The 22,789-nt window shown below is 38.5% G+C and overlaps 1 protein-coding gene across 1 annotated transcript in view; it reads right to left on the bottom strand.

The window, feature by feature from the left end:
* The window catches only part of LOC104167798 (pericentrin-like), a gene marked incomplete at both ends in the record, with an annotated part of 44,373 nt that extends 27,450 nt beyond the window's left edge, over positions 1–16,923 (bottom strand). Inside the window, 11 exons of the mRNA XM_009708170.1 lie at positions 537–673; positions 2,171–2,345; positions 2,500–2,558; positions 4,440–4,695; positions 5,709–5,885; positions 6,112–6,204; positions 6,290–8,791; positions 10,098–10,262; positions 11,928–12,071; positions 13,515–13,694; positions 16,726–16,923. Coding sequence (XP_009706472.1) covers positions 537–673; positions 2,171–2,345; positions 2,500–2,558; positions 4,440–4,695; positions 5,709–5,885; positions 6,112–6,204; positions 6,290–8,791; positions 10,098–10,262; positions 11,928–12,071; positions 13,515–13,694; positions 16,726–16,923 — 4,086 coding nt within the window. The remainder of the gene's footprint in view (positions 1–536; positions 674–2,170; positions 2,346–2,499; positions 2,559–4,439; positions 4,696–5,708; positions 5,886–6,111; positions 6,205–6,289; positions 8,792–10,097; positions 10,263–11,927; positions 12,072–13,514; positions 13,695–16,725) is intronic.
* Between the last annotated feature and the right edge of the window lie 5,866 nt (positions 16,924–22,789).

Here is a 22,789-nt window from a genome sequence, read left to right as displayed (position 1 = left end):
TGCCCTAACATCACCATGTCAGCTAGACCATGGCACTAAGTGCCACCTCCAGTCTTTTCTTAAACACCAGCAGGGATGGTGACTCCACCACCTCTCTGGGCAGCCCATTCCAATGCTTAACAACCCCTTCTGTGAAGAAAGGTCTCCTCATTTCTAGCCTGAACTTCCCCTGGTGCAGTTTCAGACTATGCCCCCTTATCCTATCGCTAGTTACTGGGGAGAAGAGGCTGACCCCCACCTGGCTACACCCTCCTTTCAGGTCGTTGTAGACAGCGATCAGGTCTCCCCTCAGCCTCCTCTCCTCCAGGCTAAACAACCCCAGCTCCCTCAGCCACTCCCCATCAGACTTGTCCTCCAGATCCTTCACCACCTTCGTTGCCCTTCTCTGGACTTGCTCCAGCCCCTCAATGTCTTTCTTGAAGTGGGGGGTCCAGAACTGGACACAGCACTCGAAGTGTGGTCTCACCAGTGCTGAGTACAGGGGGGGTAGAGTAGAGTAATCAACCACTCTAAACAAGTAAAGAATTCTTATTTACCTCCTTCTGAAGATTCTGTTCTTTTTCTTGGCTTTTCATCTTCGTATCTTCTAGGAGTTGGTTATGTTCAGTCTGCAGCTGTTCTTGTAATTTTGTAATGGCTAACTCATGTTGTTTCTCCAATTCTACACATTTTACTAGAATTAAAAATGAGTTCTGTAATATACCATTGTCCTGGTTACTGAATAACCTATACAACTTTTGTGCAACTAAAATACAAATGCACATCTCTAGACTAGAATGCTAGCTTACAAGGAATCACAAAAATACTTGAATAGTAAAGCATTTGAACGTCAAACATTTCCACACAGCACCTCCTAGTTCTGTGCATCGCACACTGTTAGCCAAGAGACAACCAACAGTAGCAATGAAGGGATGAGCATCTGCTCTCTGCATACAGGAACAAGCATCCTGAACTAGAAGCACGCATACTTGGAACAGGGAATCAAGCCTACAAACACAGAATTTCTCCTATGACCGCACTCAGCAGCGGGCAGTAGAAGAGATGAACAGGAAGGACTAGGAAAGTTCGTGCCAAGCACACTCTACTTCGGCACTGAGCACTCTCTGAACCCTGTAAGCTTGCTACTACCTCATTTGGTCAAAAAAATCTTGACCTGCCCAGAAAGAATCTGCAATCAAGTGACCACATTTCAGCCACAGTGAGCTGCAAGAGACACACGTTATCCTCACAGAGCAGACTTTAATGATACAGGTTCAGAGAAAGTCAGTAAAGTCAGTGCACGCTGAGAAGAACAAGCCATTGCTACAAACATGTCTTTGCAGCAGCCAAAGGTGAGCCAAATACTGTGAAAGGATCCAGCCCTTGGCAGGTCGAAAAGGCTACTCTTTACTTCTCAAACCTGGTCTGGCTGCCTGTCAGCATCACCCAACATCCTTAACACTGCATTTTCATTTATTTGGAGAGAGTATTATTTCCCATGTCTCTCACCTGCATAGTGCCTCAGAGCCTAGGCAACACAACTATCTATCTCTCTTTTCACCTCATGGCACACCACATTTCATGGCTCCTTTTCATGCCATCACTGACAGCAGATCAATCACTATCTCAACAAACATCTCAGATTTCTGAGACCTACACAAACTGTTCATAGTTCTATCTCCTATCTGCACCTCAGCAAAAGATATAAAGGGATGTACCTGGCTAAGTACTCATCCAGATTTCATTCTTCAAGATAATGAAATCTCCAATTACAGTAGTCTCAAAAACGTCAATTCCAGAACAGTATTTTAAAAAGCTGCTGTTCCATTAAGCTTTAATTATTCACAGTCCAAACCTGATTTTTTTGTTAGAAGCAGTTTTTATTGATATTAATCGGAATTTTGATTAATTCAGTAACTGCCAAAGCCGGTTTTCAGCTGGAAGTAAAACAGCACCTCCCTTCAACAAGCCTGAAGGAAAACATAGTCCATCTCATACCCTGTGGAAGTCAAAACCACAACACAGCTAACTAAGCTTTAAAATTTTTCATTTACCTCCTGTTTTCTAGTTTTTAAGTAAGAGCACATAGATGTATCATCTTGTATTGGCTTTTTATACTGGTTCTAAAAACACTTAGTTAGCTTCGCCATTGTTCAATAAAGACAACTGCTTTCCAGACCATGGCACTTACTTTTAGACTGTTCATTCTCAAGAGAAAGAAGCCCCAGCTCTGCTTTGACTTTTTCCAATTCCATTTCCAGAGTTTTCTGCAGTTCCACCATTTCAGTCTGATGTTTTTCAGACAGTTCTTCACATATGTTTTTTAAACGCATATCAGACTCCAATTCCCAGTCTTTTTTGAGAGTCTAAGAGAGCAAGACATGCATTATTAAAGCAAATACATTTAGTAAATCAGTACTTTTTTTTTTTCTCCTCCATTTATTTGTCCTCTACACTGGACTTCTACCAGCTTTAGCCTACTGAAAGGAGTTTTTCTTGTATGAAGAACAGAATTTATACCTCTAATGCCCGGATACGTGTCTCTTCCATTTCCAATTCTATTTTCTTTCTCTGATCAGCTGTGAAATAAAATATTTATTAACAAATTTACATAAAATATTATGATTAAACAATAAGTAGAAATATGGATGAGATTACCATTTTCAGCATCAAACTCAGTGCTTAAATAGGTAGGCATGCAGCAGTGTAATGTATCAGGTTCTATTCAAATCTGCTGTTATACTACATCCCAGTAATTCACTTTCAGTTTAGAAAATAAGCATCTAGCAGTTACAACTGCAAAGACAACCTTGAAGGTTAAGTTCGGCTTAATTAGCAAAGGAAAGTCTGCTTAAATCTACAGAGAGGACGATACAAAAAAAAAAAAAAAATAAAAAATGAACCATATCTTTCATCCTAAAGATATAAATTCAAACGCCTATCAATGTCATTTTAGATGCTAACATTTCACTGCACGTCACCATTAAGGGTTTCAATCATCTCTATCTCCAGAGACACAGCAAAAGAGTAGCAGGCAGCAGCAGGAAGTAGGAAACTCTTTTCAAATTTCTTTTAAGAATGCCTAGGAAACAGACTGAAAGACAGATACTATTATCTGCTCAGTTATCACTGACACCAATAGCTTTTTCCTTCCCAGTTCCTCCCCAGATTCATTGCAACTTCTTCTTCAGCACCTTTCTTGGTCTGCAAGAACCCTGTAAAGGCCTACCAGTCCTCTTCTCACAGCTTCAAAGTACCGTTGCCTTAGCTTGCAACCTTATTTCAAGTTTGTCAGTGGGAAATGAGAATTCAGAGACTAAGATAGTCCCAGCTACCCAGCTAATGGTCCAGCAGAGGAAGAAATATCATCTAAGTTACATGACAGTGTCCCAGCACTCAAGTGACTTGGGGCATGCCCAGTCATTGTCTCCCTGAAGAGAAACATCTTTCCTGTAGCCCCCCAGGTAACAGTATCCACAATTCCCCACCAGGTCTCCTGCATCATCCAATTCCAGATTCTTCTCAGCCTCTACATTCAAGCACTCGTAAATGGTTACGTTCACGTTAAGTACATGTGTTTTGGCAAAATAAAACAGCATTGATCTTAAGAACTGCATCAAGACCTCCTCCTGCTCCCAAATCCCATCATTTCACAATATTACTGGTGGTAACAAATAGTTTTCTACCCTTGGATCAAAAAGACACAGCCCTAAACGTTCTCTACCTCTCAGGGAACGGCAACTAAAGGAACGGTTCCTAAATTTCTTCAGTGAATTGCTGCAGGCCTCAGCTTTCTCCAGAAATTCCTCAAGCTCTGCCACACAGGTCAGAAATGGCTTCCTGATCTGGGAAAAGGCAAATATCCCAAACAATGTCAAGAGAACCATCAGCAGGCCTTCAGTATTATCAAGTGTAGCTTTTGTTTTGCTGATGTCAGAATACAATCTTATATCAAACACATCTCAAAGGACACTCAGTTGCAGGTTCTCAGAGCCTTTTGGTTCCTTTCCAACTCCTTTATCCTCCTTTTGAAACCACTGATAGGGTAAGCCACGAAGTATTTCCGTATCTTGTCAGAAACACAACAGTAGTAAGTGCTGTTAGGGCAATAAAAACCCTTAAGAAACACAAGGCGTAAGAGCTTTACTCTTTGCAATGATTAAATTCTTTGAGAGCTCTAACACCTCCTGAAAGCAACTAGTTCAAGTATAGTGCTATTTTACAGACGTAGCAGCAAAACACCCATATAATTGCAGAAAAATTAAACCTAGGTCTGGACAACTTCATTTGCATATACAAAACATGCACTCTTGCACTTGCCAGTCTAGCCGCTGTCCCTATTCAAGACAATACCAGTCATCACTCAAAAGGCCAGCTCTACACCAAGACAGGAACTTGTGGAGGAAGAAAAATACTGATGGGGTTTCAATTTCCTGTCCATTATTCTCAAATTTTAATACCTAGTTCTTGTTGATACTTTGACTTAAGGTCTTCTTTTTCCTTCAGACACTGTTCTTTAATCTTCTCCCATTCCAGCTGATGGCGGCTTTGCAGAATTGCTACCTCTTGAGCACGCTTATCATTGAGCATCTCCCGTAGTTCCACAAGGGCAGTTTCCTTTTCTTTTCTCAAGTTAGACTGTGTAAGCTCAAGCTGAGAGGTATGCATATTATTTAAGCTTAGGCGTAAAGCTTCCAGTTCAAGGCTGTGCAGTGTCTGTAACGGAGAAGAAAAAGGGTTTTTCCCTCCCCTCTAATGAAATGTGTTCACTAGTTTCCATGCCAAGTTTTAGTTTCAATTGCTCTCAACTGTTAAACACACCTAAGTTTTCCCTTTCTGTACTTGGAGAGCGTTTGTTCATTACAGAGATAGAACCCTGAAAATAAGCTGACTTTCGTTACAATGAGATTTGTGTAACATTTTCAGTGCAAAGTAAAAGGCTTTCCTTATCTGCCTCTCAGTTTCATCTCCTACCAAATACATTGTATGTGTCCACTTCCTCACAATGTCATCAGAGCAGAACACCACCAAGTTCAACCCAACCCTTCACTGTCTACAAAAAAAATTCCTCACATTTCCTGTTGGTTATGATTTGTTAAAAAGCAAAATTCTGAAGCGGTATTGGAAAAGTGGAAATAAAACTCACCATACTTCATTAAAAAAAAGTGAGGAATATCCAACAGTTAGAAATAGCAGCCAAAATAGACCAACCAAATTTATCAATTCTTAAATAAACTAAACAGTACACCAACATCTTGGAATTAGACCTAACACTAGACATGTTCTTTCCATTTCCTCTTTGCATTTAGCAGAGGTGTTCAAAAACCCAGCAAATATTTAGAGGAAAAAGTCAGGTTTACATACATAAGTTTAGCACAAAAGCATTCCCAATTACGTTAGTGAAATAATCAAAAAGTGGCAGAGGTTTAGTATTTTTTATAAATGTACTTGCTAAACTTTTCAAGACATGAAAAATGACAACATTTTCTTTTAAACTCATCAATTTAAGCATCGAGTTTTCTTCAGAATTAATGTTAAAATATAATTGCAGTGAGGATCCTAGAGAACTCCTGTAGAAAATATCTACTATCACCCGCCAAGAGAACACTCCTAATTCTTCAGTTGCAGCACTACATAAGAGTACACATAGTATGCACAAAAATCAAGAAGTCTTCTTTTTGCAACAGTCAGGTAATCAATACAGTAATTACTGTGGTTTTTTATTTTACCTGTGATTGGAGCTGAGCTAGCTCAATCTCGGCTTTGTGTGCAGCTGCCATTTGCTGCCGAAGTTCATCCAACAAGTGCTGCTGTTTTTTATTTAGTTCAGCACGGAGCTTCTCCATTTCCTCTTCATGTTTAGTAACCAGTTCAGAGATTTCACGATCATGCTCTCGCTCATGTACCTGCAGAGAATATTCAGAAAAAGAGCTTCCTTCAAAATATGGTTCGTTAGCCCCCTAATAAATTATTGAGCCAGAATTCTCCCCTCCCTCTGTCCCCAAATCAAAGACACCATGGAAAAAAACAATTAATGGCTTTTTGCATCTCTAAAACATTTATAAGGCTTAAATGACAAACAACACAAAATCAGTTTATTTTTCTGAAATAAACCCAAATCACAGCATTTACCTTTTTTATTAAAGCAATCTGTTCCTTTCTTTCTTCTTCCAACTTCTGCTGTTTTTCCACTTTATCTTTTATTTCAGCATTTAATTCTTCTACCTGAAAACAGGCATACAAACATTTACAATGAGTACCTTAAGCATTCTGAAATCCCAAGACTCCTGCCACTATCGGGGCTTCCTACCTCCTTCTTGTGCGCCAAACTCACTTTAGTTAATTCAGCAAGGTGCTGAGTCTCAATTTTATCGATTTCGTCTTTGTAATGTTTCATCATCTTGGATTGCGCCTCCTGCGTAACTTGTGAATACTGAAAGGACTCTTGCAAGCGAGTCTCAAGCTCCAAATAAGCTTTCTTCAAATGGGCAATTTCTTCGGTCAACTGACTTTTTTTCTCACTGTATTCAGTACTTTTTGTCTTCATTTCAGCATTAAGTTTATGAATTTCTAGGTTGCTGAAGTTTAACCTGTCCTCATATCCCCGTCTTTCACACTCCCACATTTCTTTGAGGTTTTTCATTTCAGCATTAAGTTCATGTATGTTCTTCTCAAGGTCCTCAATGATGTTAGCATTCTCTGCTAGTGCTTTTTCTGCATTTATTAGATCCTTCTCCAGGTCAGACAATCTTTCTCCTATGGCTGTTTTTTCCTTCAATAAAAGTGCTAAATTTTGTTCTTTGTTATTGATTTCAGCTTTGAGCAAATCCTGTTCTTTCAGCAACATCTCTTCAGAAATGGTTTTCTGACCAAGCAGTTCTGTTATTGTCTGGTTTTTAGCCTTCTGAGCATCAAGCTGGCTTTGCATTTGATCCCTTTGACTTTGCAAAGCAGCTAACTGACGTCCAAAAAGAGACTGTACTTCACTTGTTACAGAATCAGAAGCTGTTTTCTGCTCTTGAACGTCTTTCACTAATTGCTCCTGAGTTCGCAGCTGCACCATCAACATTTCCCTTTCCTCTTGGAGGTCTTTTACCATTTCTTGCCAGGTAGAGGATTTTGACACTTGTGTTAAAGGCTCTACAGCACAGTAAGGCTGGCCTCCATCCTCACTCTGCTGTTTTACTAGAGACATTATTTTGTTTTCAAGTTCTTTCTCCTTCTCTGTTTTTTGAAGAAGTTCTTTTTCACAACAGAGCCGTGCTTCACGTTCCTCATCCAGTTCCATACGCATATGCGAGAGCTCAGTCATTACTTTTTCCCATTTTCCAACAGCTTCTTGGGTTTCCTGATAAGATTTCTTCAAGGCTGAATCCTTCTCATGGAGCTGCTCAGTTAGCTTCACACATCGCTCTACTAAACAAGTTGTCTCATCATTCTTTATGTCATCATGGTCCCTTATTTTGTTTTGCTGCAGGTAGCTATCTGACAAAAATGAAACAAAGGCCTCTGCTTCCACCTCAGTCTCTTCAAAAGTCTCTTGAGCCAAACTGCTAGGACATGGTTCCTCATCAAGGCCAAAGTTTAACGGAGGAGGTATAAAATCTCTGCTGGGTTCTAGAAGCACACAACTGTCTAACCCATACCTACTGCACCTACCTTCTTCAATAGCATACTCTTCAGAAGTGGCGGACGCATAGGACTCTTCTGGTCTCTCCGTGGAGATGAGATATTTAGCCAATATGCCTTCATCACCACCGAAAAGCCCTAGTTCTGACAAGTGTTCTTCAGACAGATTATCTCCTTCACTACTTTCATTATTCTCTGTGATCTCTGAATTCCTAATTTCTTCTAACCGATTCCTTGAGAAGTCTCCTCCCAAGTCACACTGGAACTCTAGTTCTTCGTGAACTAGCTCACCTTCAACTTTCAAATTGTGCCTTTTTTTCTGCATGTCCTCAAGCTCTGCTCTCTGCAACTGCAACACCTCTGGTAAAATCTGGTTTTCCCTCAATTTCATTAGCATTTTATTGGAGACAATCTCTTCATCATGCTTTTGCCTTACATGTAAACTTTTTTCAGCCTCATAAAGTCGCTTTTGATTTAATTCCTGGATGAAAGAATTCAGTTTTTGAATCTCCTCATTCAAGGACTGTTTTTCTTGTTTATATCGCTGGGCTTCCTTGACATGCTCTTCTGCATCAGAAAGTTGAAGCTTAAGGCCATCGATTAAATCCTTGTATTTAGTCTCAATTTCAGATCTTTCTCTCTGGAAGTCTTCCTCTTGGTTTTCAAGTTTCTTTCTCAAATTTTCATTATTAATTTCAGACTCACGAAGACTATTATTCAAGTCAATTATTATGCCATTCAAATTCTGAATGTGTTGTTCAGAATTCAGAGCACAGAGTTCTTTTTTTAACTGTTCAAGTTCATTCTTATATTTTAAATTAATTTCTTCTTCATATTCCTGCTTGGCTTCTGCAATCTCTCTTCTGTGGCACGTCTCCAGCTCAGCCCTCAAGTTCTCCAACTGTCTGCAAATATCCTTTTCATGACTGAAAATCAGTTCTTCAATACGTTGCTGTTCTTTCATTTGGGATAAAGCTATTTCATTTTTTAATTCCGTAATTTCTGAGTCCCGGAGAGAAAGGGTATGTTGTAGTATAGACAAGCTAGATCTTTCCAATGTCAGTAGATCTTGAAGACTTTTAATATGTTGTTCTTTTTCTTCTATGCTTTTGTATAGCTGTTGCATTTTATCTTTCATATCCTCTTCCATTTGGGCAAGCAGATTTTCTTCATCTTTGGTATTCTTAAAAATAAAATATTACATATGAAATATGCCATTGAAATATGACATGTTTTAATTTCCTTAAGACTCACGCTTTTAATTTATCTTCACAAGTAATATTTACCATTAAGTGCAGGGTGTATCATTGGCCTAGGCAACAGGATTTTTAAGGACATCCTTGAGAGTGGAAAGTACTACTGAAAGACTCTTCAAATGTGGTAACAAATATCAAATTGCCTAAGCAATAAGAAATCATATACAACTGACTCCAAAGAAAGAAAATAGTGGTTGTCTCAAACTTCAGGTATTTTAATTAAAAGAAAAAAAAAAAAAAAAAAAATCAGAGCTACAGACACCTCTCCATCTCACATCCATTTGCACAGAGAAAACACCTCCCACAGGGCGGGCAGTAGGCCAACAGAACAGTTATGTCAAATTTTGACTCATCTGACTCAAAAGTTTAAGGCTTCTACCTGTGGTATTGCTGGTTATGTGCTTAAAGGAAATCAGATCTTTTAAGCTGTTCCTTTAATGTATGTTAGTAATCACAATCTCCATAAATCTGTTCCTAAAGAAAAAGACTTTTTACATGACCATGCCACTACAGCAGGACAGAGTTATCAACAAATTTGAAATACATATTAAAAAAAAAAAGTATCTGTTATGTGGTTTTAACTTTGAGATTCTTTATTCATAGTGCTTGTTTCTGGAATGATTACATCAAAATATTCCCACACAAGCTTTTTGCTTTGTTTTGTATCTGAAACTAACCTGATTACAGATAGTTAACTTTTACTGTCATCTAGGTGTTTCAAGTTCACACACAACCGTATTGTTATATGCTTACACAGCATTATCCAGCAACCTCCACCCCACCGCAAGCCTCTGTCAGTTATGTTCCCACACATCTCAGTTCAACAAACACCAGGTGGACCTACTTCTGATGGAAACTTCTTAATGTTATACAACAGTTTAGTAACAGAGTTAAAGACCAACCCTTCTGCAACAGAAACCAATGGAGTAATTTTAATAAATAAGCAAATTTTAAAGAGCCAGAACTGAATCCTTATTTCGTACAAAAAAAAAAATCTTAAATTGTGAGCAGCTATTTTGCCTTAGCTGAATATCATTACCTTCAGAAGAATAGATTTTTAATTTCATACTAAAGCATAGCTTCGGTCTTGAAGTATCAGTGTTACCTCACGCACAAATTAAACATTCATTACAGGTTTTTCCTCCAAAAAATACCACCTTAGCTTGCACATTCACAACAAAAACCTAACTATCAAGAACTCGTAATTATAAAGGTACTTTAAACTGTTTTTACCTTTTGAGAAGACTCAAGCTGTACTTCTAGGTCATGTGCTTTCTGACGCAGCATCTCCAAATGCACATTTTGCTCTCTGAGACGGTTCTGAAACAAGGACATCTGCTGCTGGGCTTCTAGTACTTCATATTCCCCAGGGCTTTTACTCCTCAGCATCTCATTAACCTGAACACATAAAGGTACTCACAGTCAGAAGAAAGTTTATATCAGAAAAACTCATACACAAGTCTCACTGTATGCATGAAATGTACTGTGTTCATTTACTACAGATTTACCCTATGTCTCTCGTTCCCAATGAATAAGAATCTCCCTAAAGTCGGACAACACTTGACATGTTTTAGATACCATTACTTACTGTAAATATTTAAATGTTAGATAATTTTTCTCTATGAAACTTCCAAAACAAAGCAGGACTTCCAACCGACTGGACATTCTGGTAAGAGGACAATGAACAAAACTAGTCTTCTCTGAAAAGGATTCATATCTCTATAATAAAGGGTTTGTTGGGGTTTTGGTTTTGGGTTTTTTTTGGTTTTGTTTTGTTTGTTTTTTTTCTTAACTCTCCACCTCCCTCCAAATGCAAAGAAAACATTTACCCCTATAGGGGTAAAATAAACCATGTTTTATTCATTTTTAAAACCTTTCCTAAAGACTTTGCTAAAACCAAGAAGATAATGTTTAAGACAGTATTAGTACTTTCATCTGTTAGCAAAGCTGACATGCTTCCACAAACAACTTGCATCATATTACTAGCCTTATTTAGAATATGCCCAAAGTGCTATTTAGAGGCTTTACTGTTGTCTTTCAAAGGCTTATAGAGCAAATCCCAACAATCACCTGCAGAGTAATTTTCACTATTCCCACATATTCTGTCAACTGCAATCAGAATTCTATATAGAAAGCAGTATTTTTTGTTCTTTTCCAAAACTTCATTTAGCAGAGGATTTATTTTCCAGGGCATGAGTAACTCCTTCAAGATAATCCCTGGACTTCAGTAAGTCCCAGGTTTTATTTTTAATTTTTTTTAAACCACCTTCCTATCCAGACATTTAAGACATGTAATCCCTCCTAGTGCAATTCTTAACCTGCAAACCTGAAATGTTAAGTAAACATAAATATTACTCTTTGGCATATACTACAAGGCTCCTGATACAACAAATATACAGGCGTTCAGAGAGAACAGCCACTAGAACACTGACTATCACCAAAAAAGAATAAAGTATGTTTTAAAAAAATTTTTTTTAGGTAAATGAAAGGCTATAATCTATCTCATTATCCAGGGATTAGATCCATGATCAACTTGTTGCACTGAAGCAGGTTCCTACCTGTCACAGGGGCTGCAGCAATTGTCTTCACCTCATTTCAAATCTCTGTCTTTGAAATAAGTCACATCACCTTAACATAGCAAGTTTCTGTGTAACAGCTGAGCCATTACAGTTGCCCATGCACATACTCAAAGCTTTCTTTGGCAAAGGCAAGGAAAACTGATCACAGGTAAGCCCATATCATTACAGCGATGGTTATGTATAGATCCCAAAGCGCTAACAATATTGGATAAAATTCCCTAACAAGGGCTAAACCGATGAAAAAAGGAGCATAATGACCTCCCAAACATTATACAAGAAAGTAAGTAGAAAATATAAGGATATTTCCGGGACTTCTTCCTAGCAATTGGAGAAAACTCTGCCTCACCCTGAAAAAATTTTCACTGCTGCATTGCAAACTGAACTATGAAGAGCTATGTGATAAGCTCAATATGCTTTTATGTTCATATTCCAAACCTGTTCTTATTCTTTTTGTAAGGAAACAAAAATTGGAGGAGAGGCACACCTGATGTAACTGAAGTTCTAAGTCATAGATCTGACCAGCTACGTGTAAAGCTTCTTCCTGTAGGTCATCCCGATCCTTCTTAACCTGTTGAAGGCAGCTTGTTAGTTTCCTGATGACTTCATTCTGCTCTTGAACAGTAGTTTCCTACATGGATCACAAGAAGTGCACTTTTAAAATTAAAATATTCTTAACATAATAGGGAGCCAGTAAGTTTTCTTAAAGCAAAGCTGTTAAAGTCTACAGTTACACTTAAGTTCTAACAAACTTGCACCAAAGGACCAGAAATATTTATATTCAAACATGATGGCAGGCATGATGAAAGAGGAATCTTACACTGATCTCAAAGAGATGACAAACCTAATCAAAAGTGACTTTTTAAACAAATGATATGATACCGGTAATGAAATAAATATTTTTGCTTAAAAATTTTGTAGCTTTTATTGATGTAAAAGCAATCAAGTTTTCCACAGGATATAACAAATATTTAGTACCCCCTAAAATTGTTTCCTATCTGTCAGCTCTTCTTCTCAGCCATGTGAGAGAAAGCTAATGCGATGGGATACATTAATCCTATTTTATGTTAATCACATTAATCATTTCAATTTATTTCTCACCAACAGGAAATGTCTTTGTTTCTCCAGTCCTATAACTAGAAAAATAACATGTAAAGGGGGAAGTAACTATTCTTCAGAAGCACCTGATAATTTACCTTTACACAGAAATGCTAGAGAAACAGAAATTCAAAATACCTTTTTTTTAATACTCTGGGAGAGGGGAAGGTACATGCCAGTTTAATAAAGTTTAACTTATCCTACTTAATCATTTGCCCATAGAAAAAAAAAAATAAAAAAAACACTCTAAAACCAAGAAGCCACAAGTATTTACAAATATTCAAAAAGTATGAAAGATCTCTGGGGGAAAAAGTCATCGGGGGGTAGTGGTGGTGGTAGTGGTGTCTGCCATCCCGTGTGAACATTTGAAAAGTAGCCTAGCTGCATCCATGAAGTGGTTTTCAGACATATGCACAGAAACACTGACATTTCAACAAGTACTTCCTTTTCAATAGTTTGTACAACACTTTGGAGGAGGTTTTTTGCACCATTTTTCAGCATGACCTTCCTATATATTTTTATATATACTGACTTAAAAATATACTTAAGTCCCATGTTTTTATATTGAACCCCCAGCTCAATGTATGATTAACTACACTTACCTTAGTGGTTCTTCCAGGTTCTTTCTATAAAGGCCCACTCCTCAATGTAGTAATAAAATTAATCAATAAAAACTAGTACCAAGTATCCAAACATTTCTCAGCAGAAGAATTTAACTATGTATTTCATCAAAACTCTCTAGAAGTAGAAGCATTTCAAATTTAATTTTACTCTCGCTTGATTCAAGCAATATGAAGTCCTAGACACTGGAAAATGGAAAACCTCAGTACTGCTTTTTGCAGCACATGTTAGCAAAGTGAAGTACTTTTCAATAAAAAAAAAATAATCAATACTTATTTTGAGTTTTGCCTCTTAAATATTTTTAGGATTAAAATAAAGTAGTATTAACCCCATTATCCAATTCTATGAAACATACCTGAAGTTGCATAGAGTTACTGTGCTGACTAAGTTGTTCCTGTAGCTCGTCCATCTGTGCACTGAGTCTTTCAACTGCTGCCTGTTTCTCCAGAAGTCTGTTTTCTAACTCAGCTATTCTCGCCTGACACATCTTAGCATCCAGCTCACTGTATTCTGCAGCAGAATTTATTGTACCTTTCTTCATAAAAGAAACAAAAAAGTATTTATTCACCAAAACAATGTAACATTTCTGTTTCATGATTACTCTGCAAATAAATTCAGCTTCAAGCTTAAACTAGAATTTGCCCAGAATTTAAAAGTAATTCAGCATTTGTATTTAATAGAAACTTCAATAGAAACATTTGTATTTAACAGAAACATTATACGTAAAGTCCTTAATTCTTAAAATTTTCAAATAAAAAATTTTCATAGATAATATATTTCCATATGATACTTTAAAGCACAAAAGTAAATTAAGGAGAAGAGCGTTGTGATTCTATGGCACCAAATTGTGGCAAAGTGCCATTTTGACATGTGTTGGGATTTAAAATACATTCCAACTTACAAGCTGGGAGGGCAGGGAGGGAATACTACCAAAATCAAACAAAGTTTTTACATCTATCTGTGCTGACAGAAGAATGGTCCATTCATAGGAAAAATAATAACATAAAGTTCTTGACTTAAAATTAAATTCTAATGTAAGCAGCTATTGCAAATAAATATTCAACATGCTCTGAGCTTCTGTGGCCTGTAACAGCAAAAGAAAAAAGCAGGTACAAAGACAGAAGTTCCTCCTATCAATCCTGTGGTTTCTTACCAGCAATACTGTTACAATTCTCAGGGAGGAGATAGCATCTTGTATTTTATTTTAAATACTTTTTGGTTTACATGTATGAAACATAATGAATGAACTCACTTTTCAATTAAAAACATCATTCAATTTTCTCTGGACAAGGTCTATAATTCCACTAAAACCAATTCTCTTAGCAACCAATTTCGCAGCCAGTATACGTACATACAGGTAAGCACCTGGTTTAGGCTGCAAATAGTGAAAAAGCATCGGTTTTATCACATTTGATAACAATGCTCAATAACTAATCATTTCAGTAACCAATTATCATACTCTTCTTTCACATGTATATCAGCATCTTTTACTAAAGATACATTCTTTTACACTTACTTCAGCTGCATGATCATTCTGTGCATCCCAGTTGAACAAGTCAGCACTCCCCTGATAAGTGAACAAATAAAACAAACACTAAATCATGGCCATTTTAAAGATATATAAGGAAAAGCAGGATTATTTTGGAAAAACTCTAAGCACATAAGCCAGAAAGGTCCACGTTGTGAGACAACATACCAGTGAGAAAGAGAGACTGACTTAAATGCTAAACTCAGCTGGTCATCCATGGTCAAATGCATGAAATAAATGCCGAAAAAAAATTTATTATGAATGTCTACTTAAAAATTTAGGGCTAAGGCTCACCATTGAGATTCAATGGCTTTTGTGGCTTGCAAATATAGTTGAGCACTCTTTAATCTCCTCCTAAACATTAGTAAACTAACCGATGGAAGATTATTTAACAAACATGCTAAAATCATTCCAATAATTACAAAAGCAGTACTACTTTCTGACACGTATACTTAATGTAGCTCAGTATCTTGAAAGATAACTACCTTTCACTAAATTCACAAGACAAAAGTTGACTGAAGCACTATTTAGAAAAGGCAGCCTATAGCCCTCCCTGTATTTTGAATCTGCATGAAGTAGTTTCCAATGATTACTGTCTCCCTAGAGGTGCCCTCTCCACGTAACCTAGAAAGCAATTCCGTTTGCTTTACAAACCAGCTATTTTGACAAAAGCTGTTTAGAAGCAATAAGTGACTTTTATTTTGTTGGGGTTTGGTTTGGTTTTGGTTTTTTTGGTTTGGTTTTGGTTTTTTTAATTTAAGTCGACATGAATGTAATAAGGACATTGCTATGGTTGAGTGACAAAACACTGTATGCTTTTTTCTTAGTGCAGACAGCTTAGCACGTAGCTTCATAAAAGCCTTTGCAATGCTAACATTACCTTCAAGGTATCCTGAAAGCACTAGGGACATCCTCACAACAGAAAGCACGATAATACGTGCAAATGCTATCCTCCGTTATTGCAGGTTTGCAAATACACTAGGTCAATGCTATTGTTGTATGTCGTGAAAACACACCAACAGCTGGAGAGGTGCTTTTTATGCAGAAGGCAACGCCTCCCCAAAACTCACAAATCTTTGCATAGACAACATGCTGAAATGCACTGGGAAACAAACCCTCAGACCAAGACAGTTCGTTGTAGCTAGAGAGTTGCCTTGTAGCTTCTGAGGCTTGCGAAAGCATTAGCCAACCACTTCTGAAGCAAGCTGGATTCCTATTAAAAATATTGTTCAAAACTACATTTTTCTTATTTTTATTACAAGATAGAGAGAAAAAGCGTTACATGATTGTCTAATCCACAGTTGATATAAAAATAAAAATCTTGGTTGTGAGTTGAAGCAAGAAAGCAATGCTTAATTCAGGCAGACCAGTACATCTATTACCAGATGTTAATATCGAGCTATATCAAAAGCTATGTTTTTATGTTTGTTGACACAACTACCTTTAGAGGGTCACCAGTACAAACATACTGAAATATATCAGGCACAAGCAGAGTCACATTTTAAACAAATTTGTCAGAGAATGTAACATCTATGCTGGCTTTACAACAGCTACTAAAAGCATGCTGGAAAAAATTGTATTTTTTCAGAAAACATTAAGCACATTTAAGCCAGCAAGGTGATAAAAAAACAAGCGAATGCTGTGCATTATAAGGTCCTGGCAGTTTTGCTCATCTACTACTCCTCTCAGTCTGGATTTGCCATTTCATGGAGTCACAGCCACAGAACCAGAAGTCCACCCAAAGAGAAGTTCACGGCAGTGAAAGGCTGAAAGATCTCAGTTTAGCAAGCTAACAGCAGACAGCTCCTTGTCAATACCAGCTGTCCAGTCCGCATAATGGAGATTTTTTTTCAGTTATTTACATCACTTTGTAAGAGAGTTAGTTATTACAAGCGAAAATACATCAGTTTACTTACTTCTCAATGGCAGCTAGCTGACAGTGCCAGAGAGCTAAAACCCAATTAAGTAAAACAATCACCTGAAATACATGTTATCTGCAGATGGAGTGAAGTGAAATACAAGAAATACTAAGATTTACCTCTGCCTCTGTTGTTGCCTCTAGTGGGTTGGTGTCTTCAGCCTTACTCTCTATACCCTTACCAACATCTTGGGCCGCTAGTGCATACTCTTCCTTCGGAACGTCATGCGTGTGGACAGACGAGCCCTTCCTCTTCGCCGTCTTTTTCTGCAACTGCGTGATGTCGCTTTTTGGTTTTCGCTGTCTGAAGTAAGCAAACTGTGCAGAAAAGATTGGAAGAGGTAGAGGGAGAGGTAAGTGAGAAAAAGGTAGCAGGACCACAAGATTAACACGCTCATGGGTGATGAAGATCCTATCTCGATAAAATATATACATCTGCAGAAAAACTGCTTTATATTCCTACTTTCTACACATTCAGAACATACTGGGTAACTGTGCAATTAAACAAGAAATCTCACACCAGTACTAAAGGCTCATTTCAATACAAGAATCAAATTTTACTCAGTGAAACTTCGTGTGTCAATGACAATCCAGAATTACAGCAAGACAGATTAGTAAAGGAAGGAGTTGTTAATATACTAGAATCATTAGGAAAAAAATAATAATTGAGCAGTCTTTCTGCAAGATCGGCAAAAACAATAACCCCCACAAACGTATCTAAACAGATCTTTGCCAGTGTAAGCTTTACGATTAAAATTAACGGAAGTGAATCCTCATGCTCCTTCCCTGCCACCCCCTTAAGAGAATACAGCAAAACTTCCTAGTCAGAAAGCAGCCTACAGTACATAAATAGAAAATCAATTAAGCCAGGTCATTTTAATTTCTTCTGTTGAAGAATCAGATGCTCTACTTTATCAAACTATCACAACTCTACAAAGCACCAGGGACTTGCAAAGAATTTCACTGACAGAATTTATCACCCAACTTCCCTTAGCACCTTAAACAGCTTAAAAAGGATTATTGTATTTTCAACTCCAGCATTATGTTTAGCCAGCATTTCCTAGTAACACCTCCCTCACAGCATAAAACCAGACATCCTTCTCACAAGGAAAAAGCCTTTGCCAAGGTTACAACCATAGGTTATCAAGTGCATTATTAATACAGCCTTGTGATGAGATAAAATAGGTAGTTAAATGATGATGGGATGTAAACACAACTGCCAAGTTCTACTTGCAATATATACAAAAATCTACTGCTTGACAGCTTGGTTTTCCTGTAAAACAGCCACCTTGCAGAAAAATCTTGTCTGTTTCTTTTCATTCAACTTGTGAAATGAATTTAGTTCAGTCCTTTCTCCTTACACCCATGCCATTATAGCAACTTCTACCTGACAGCTCAGCTACGCAACAGATACTCAGTTACACTAAGCAGCCTGTTTAAAAGGTATATTTGCAGGAAGACATCGGTTTCTTACCAGCAGTTAAGATATTTATGTTCAAATAACTTATTTTAAAGATTAAGTTCTTTAGTTTCCAGAGTTATTGATACAGAATGCAAATTTAGCAAAGATTGCCAGGTGCTGTGTTGCCTTTTGTAATAGGTAAAATGAACAGACCAGTAAATAAAGTTGTAGTGAGACACAAATACTATTCTCTCAAATCACGTGTTAACTCTCGCACTTACTGATGGCAATAAATGATAAAAATAGCTACTGCACTAATTAACCTGATAACATAGGGAAAAGGGACAGGAGGAAATCTGCAGAAAAATGAAGAATAGAGGAAGCTACTGAAGCAGGAAAAAAGGGAAAACAGGAGTAAAACAATCAGAAAAGATGAGAAAGGAAAAGCAGAGAGAGTGGCCATCATAGAGAGCAGTTAATGATTTCATGAAGGGAGACGAAGTATTTGACATTAAAATACCAAGACGTGCCATGACTGAACATCTAAATGAGTATGAATTTTCAAATGCACAGCTCAGAGAAAACAAAACTTATTTTGTCCGATTCATATGCATTAAACATTCGAAATCAGAATACGAATCATGCAAAAATGACTACCAACTACTCCAAAACTGTATGGAACTACTAGGCTTGTTGGTCCATGAAAGTGTCTGGAGTCACACACGCATAGATTTATGGAATCACTGGATGGGGATAAGCTCTATTTAGGGCAATATCAAGTTTCCAAAGCCTTTAATCAGCTACAAGAATTCAAGTGTCTTATAAGAGTATCATCAGACACACAGATAGTCATCCAACATGAAGAAAGTATGTAACACCAACTCTCCCCCATCCCAGTGAGATCCTATCATGCCCCTTTTGAAGGATCTAATTCTCAGTTTGCTTTCTAGCCACATGTGCAAAGGAGAAAGCTTCACTTTTAGCCAAGATATAGCATGCCACAGGAACATCAACACTGCTGTCCACCACAGCATCCAAAGCAGTTCTCTGTAACAGAAGAACACCCAGCCTTTCTGCAGGTACCAATATACTGCAACTCGTTTTCACCAGGACCAGTCAGCTAAAAGCGACAACCACAAGGCACCTCTGAATTGGTACAGCCAGCACCACGTGAGCATCCCAGAATTAGAACAAGCCTGCCAGGTCTTGTGTTGCATGGTCCCCACGTCATCCACACCTCCGATGAATTGCTGTGCTGACATCCTTCCACTATGTTAGTGCAAGCTGACTGGCACCAGCAGCATGAGCCAGTAAACAGGAAAAGAACAGCACAGCACATGCAGCACTGTTCAGCTCTCCCCAGCCTACCTCACGCATAATTTACTCTTTGACTTATTGCTTTACATGCTTCAGAAATCAGTACCAAAAGAATACCCATAGAAAATGGAACAGAGCAGAAAACCACACCAGCACCAAATAGAAACAAGTTGTTCAAATAAACCTTAGTTCACCTCTTAGATACAATAAACAGAAGCAATGAGTCCTCTTAGACAAAACCCAGAAAAATTTTCTAGAGCTTCCTCAAACTGATGAAGCAGGAAAACTTCCTGGAAAACACACACTCCTTTTTGAGCTCCTACCACATAAAATGCAGGGACAGCAAAAACTTCTCACATATGAGGCACAGTACATACAGGTCTGTAACTAGAGGCACAGCTGGCCAACATGCATGACGTGGAAGAAAAACAAGGAGAAAAAAGCAGCACTGAATACTTGGGGTTTGTTCTGTTTCTCAATTACTACTTTGGCTATAGTATTGCATTTATCAAAAATAGAAATCTGAAGTACCTGACACAGTACTGAGCTGCCAAATCATGATAATTTCCAATTAATACAACAGTTGGAATTATTATTATTTGGTGATAACTTAAATGCATTTCAATAATGGAGTTTTTGTTCCTGTATGAAAAAGAATAATGCAAGTACTGTTTTAAAGAGGAAAACATTCACATTATATTCCTTTCCCAAGTCATTATTTAGCAGACTGAAATCTAAGGATGTCAAAGACAAAAAAAAAAAGACATCTTTTTTTGGGGGAGGGAGGAATCGAAAAAACCCCACAGCAGTTAACACCTCCAGATTCAAGCAGTACCAGACTGCAGAAGTTGCTAGAAGTCAGGTTACTGCAACAGAAGCCTGCAACACACAACAAGCCTCGCACTCCTGTCCCCTGCCGTCATGAGCACGCCTGCAGTGATGCGGTGAGACGATTCAGGAAGGTGATCTGGATGAACACTTCTGTATCAGTCTGGAGATGGGATCACCTTAAGCCGCTGCAGACTTGCACCACAGGAAGGAAACACTGTACCTGCTCACGGTCATTTCTCCCTTTCAAAACTGAATTTGTATTCATGAGGAGGGCAGCACAAAGAAAACAAGAAAAGTGAAAAGGAAAAGAACAAAAAGGAGAGACATTTCCCTACTGCTTTATTACGTAAGAGCTTTCAAAACCATCGGCTATCCAAAGGAAGTTTCTGAAGCAAGTTATAGCCCTGCCGCCTACCAACTCAGTAGCATGACCACATCATACTATGGGCTTAAGAACACGCAAAGGACTACACCGAGTATGACCAAAGGTGCATTTACTCCAGTAATTAGCCCAATATGCATCTGTTCCATAAGTTAGCTCTACAACTTCAGGTATACAAGTCAAGATACAAAAACTGGGCAAGCACAGCCACACATGGTAGAAATTGGGTGTGAGCATACTAAGGAATGCACAGCTCACGTGTTTACCTTCCAAACCCTAACATATTATGTTTGCGCTTAATAAACTGCATCGGGTATTGCTTCTATTCATATGTCCGCGTTTTGGGGTTTTTTTTTGTTAATTGTCTGGTGGCCACAATCTGCTAGCTAAGTAATGGATCTCCATGACATTTTAATAAGCAGAGGAAGCACTACATCTATCTCTGCCTTTCTAAACTCTTCCGTCTCCTCTCAGTATACCAGGTATGTGATATCATGCAATAGCAACATTGATGGGGCTGCTAATTTTTTTTTTTTTAAATGGTAACATGAGAGATATTTAGCACATAGTTTAAAAAAAGTAATAAATGCAACATTGGCTCTGCACACTTAACTTGAAACATAATGCAAGTCCCTACTTTTTTTTTTTTTTTCCCCAATGGCAAACAACAGCTGTACAACAGGTGGGAACTAATAACTGATTCAAGGCAAGTCTATCACATTTTTCTAACTATAAACAGATACTGTACTTAGAGAAGGGTTATAAAAGAAATGTTAACTAAAGTCTTGCCACAGCTAATGTAACTTTTCAACCTGAAGAACTCCTGTTCTCAAAGTTTCCTCTCTCGATATTAATCCAAAAACTAATCATGCAATCATTCTCCAATGGGGGATTGTGTCCACATCGCACATAAGAAGGCTGCGAGGGCAAGTGGATGAGGAGCTGCTGAGCAGGAGCGTGGAGTGTGGCAACCATGACAGCATCTGGGTGGGACAGGCCAGGGATGGACGAGCTGTATTGCCCACCAGGAAGCTGCTTCAGCACAGCTCCAGCAACAACCCCATTCCCTTCCCAGTAACATTCTCTTTAATTGTCTTCTGCACAGCACTGGGAGGAGGGAGCTGAAACAGAAACACAGAAGACTGCTGAAAATATCTGAGGCAGGCAGCACAGCTCCGAGCCACCTCTGACCCCACTAGCTAGATATCCAGACAGACTCCCTGCAGAAAGGGCCATGCCTCTGCGCCTGTGGGAGAATCACTAGGAGTGATTCTGTAGCACATCATGGAAAGATCTGATCTGTCTAAACCTCCCGATACCCTGTGCAGCCTCAGCTATCCTCTTCTACCTACAGTCCCCCATTCCAGTCCTATCGGGATGGTGAGAACAGGGAGAAGGTGTAGCTGCAGACTGGTCAGCCTTATTCAGCAGTAGATTCCAAGAAGGGAATATATATATGACAATAATAGTTAAAAAAAGCAGCAGAAATGCAGAAAAACAGTTCAAAAAACCAGTAGAAAAATAATCAGGCATTTCTAACCAGCTTCTTGAACATCATTACCAAAACAAAGCAGAAGTTTTTATCTAAGAGGGTGAATAGATATCAAGTGTTAATTACACAGATGCATGCAATAATTACTAAGAGAATGTTACCTCTATACATCAGTCATGTCAAATGAGCTCTCTACACAGTCCAACCAAACCACACCTAACTGAAGACACCTAACTGCTCAAAGCGTGTGAAGTGTTCGCGAACAGCATGACTAGAAACAAACCAACCCAACCCAGTTCTTCAACAACCCACCTGCAGATGCAATGGCAAGCAGACTAGTCATTGAAGTAATAAAACACAAAACACCTATTCTTGGGGATTCTCACCTGGAAATATAGTATTTCCACAAATAACTGAGTGGAATTCTAGGTACAAAGGGGAGAATTGAGGCGGGGCGGTGGGGGGCGACGGGACACCAAAACAAAACAAAACAGAACCTGGGGAAAAATATCTGCACTACTTAAAGCTGCCCTTTGCTCACTGAAGATAATGTTTATAAACCTCTGCAGTAATTAGAGAAAACTTCCAGGCAACCTGCATTCAGGGAGCACCGCTAGGCACATTTATTTCTCCAGAGCAACGCTGCCCAGGTAAACACCTCTCATCTCACCCAGCTCCGAACTGGCGGTAACGCTTCAGGACTGCCGCCCTCCGGACCCTCGGACTCGGGCTTCGACTGCTGCACCGACCCCACCACACA

Source organism: Cariama cristata, unplaced genomic scaffold (assembly GCF_000690535.1).
Source record: "Cariama cristata isolate BGI_N322 unplaced genomic scaffold, ASM69053v1 scaffold1009, whole genome shotgun sequence".
Taxonomy (NCBI): Eukaryota; Metazoa; Chordata; class Aves; order Cariamiformes; family Cariamidae; genus Cariama; species Cariama cristata.
The sequence above is the reverse complement of the archived record's forward strand: the minus strand, read 5'-3'. Positions and strand labels throughout refer to the sequence as shown.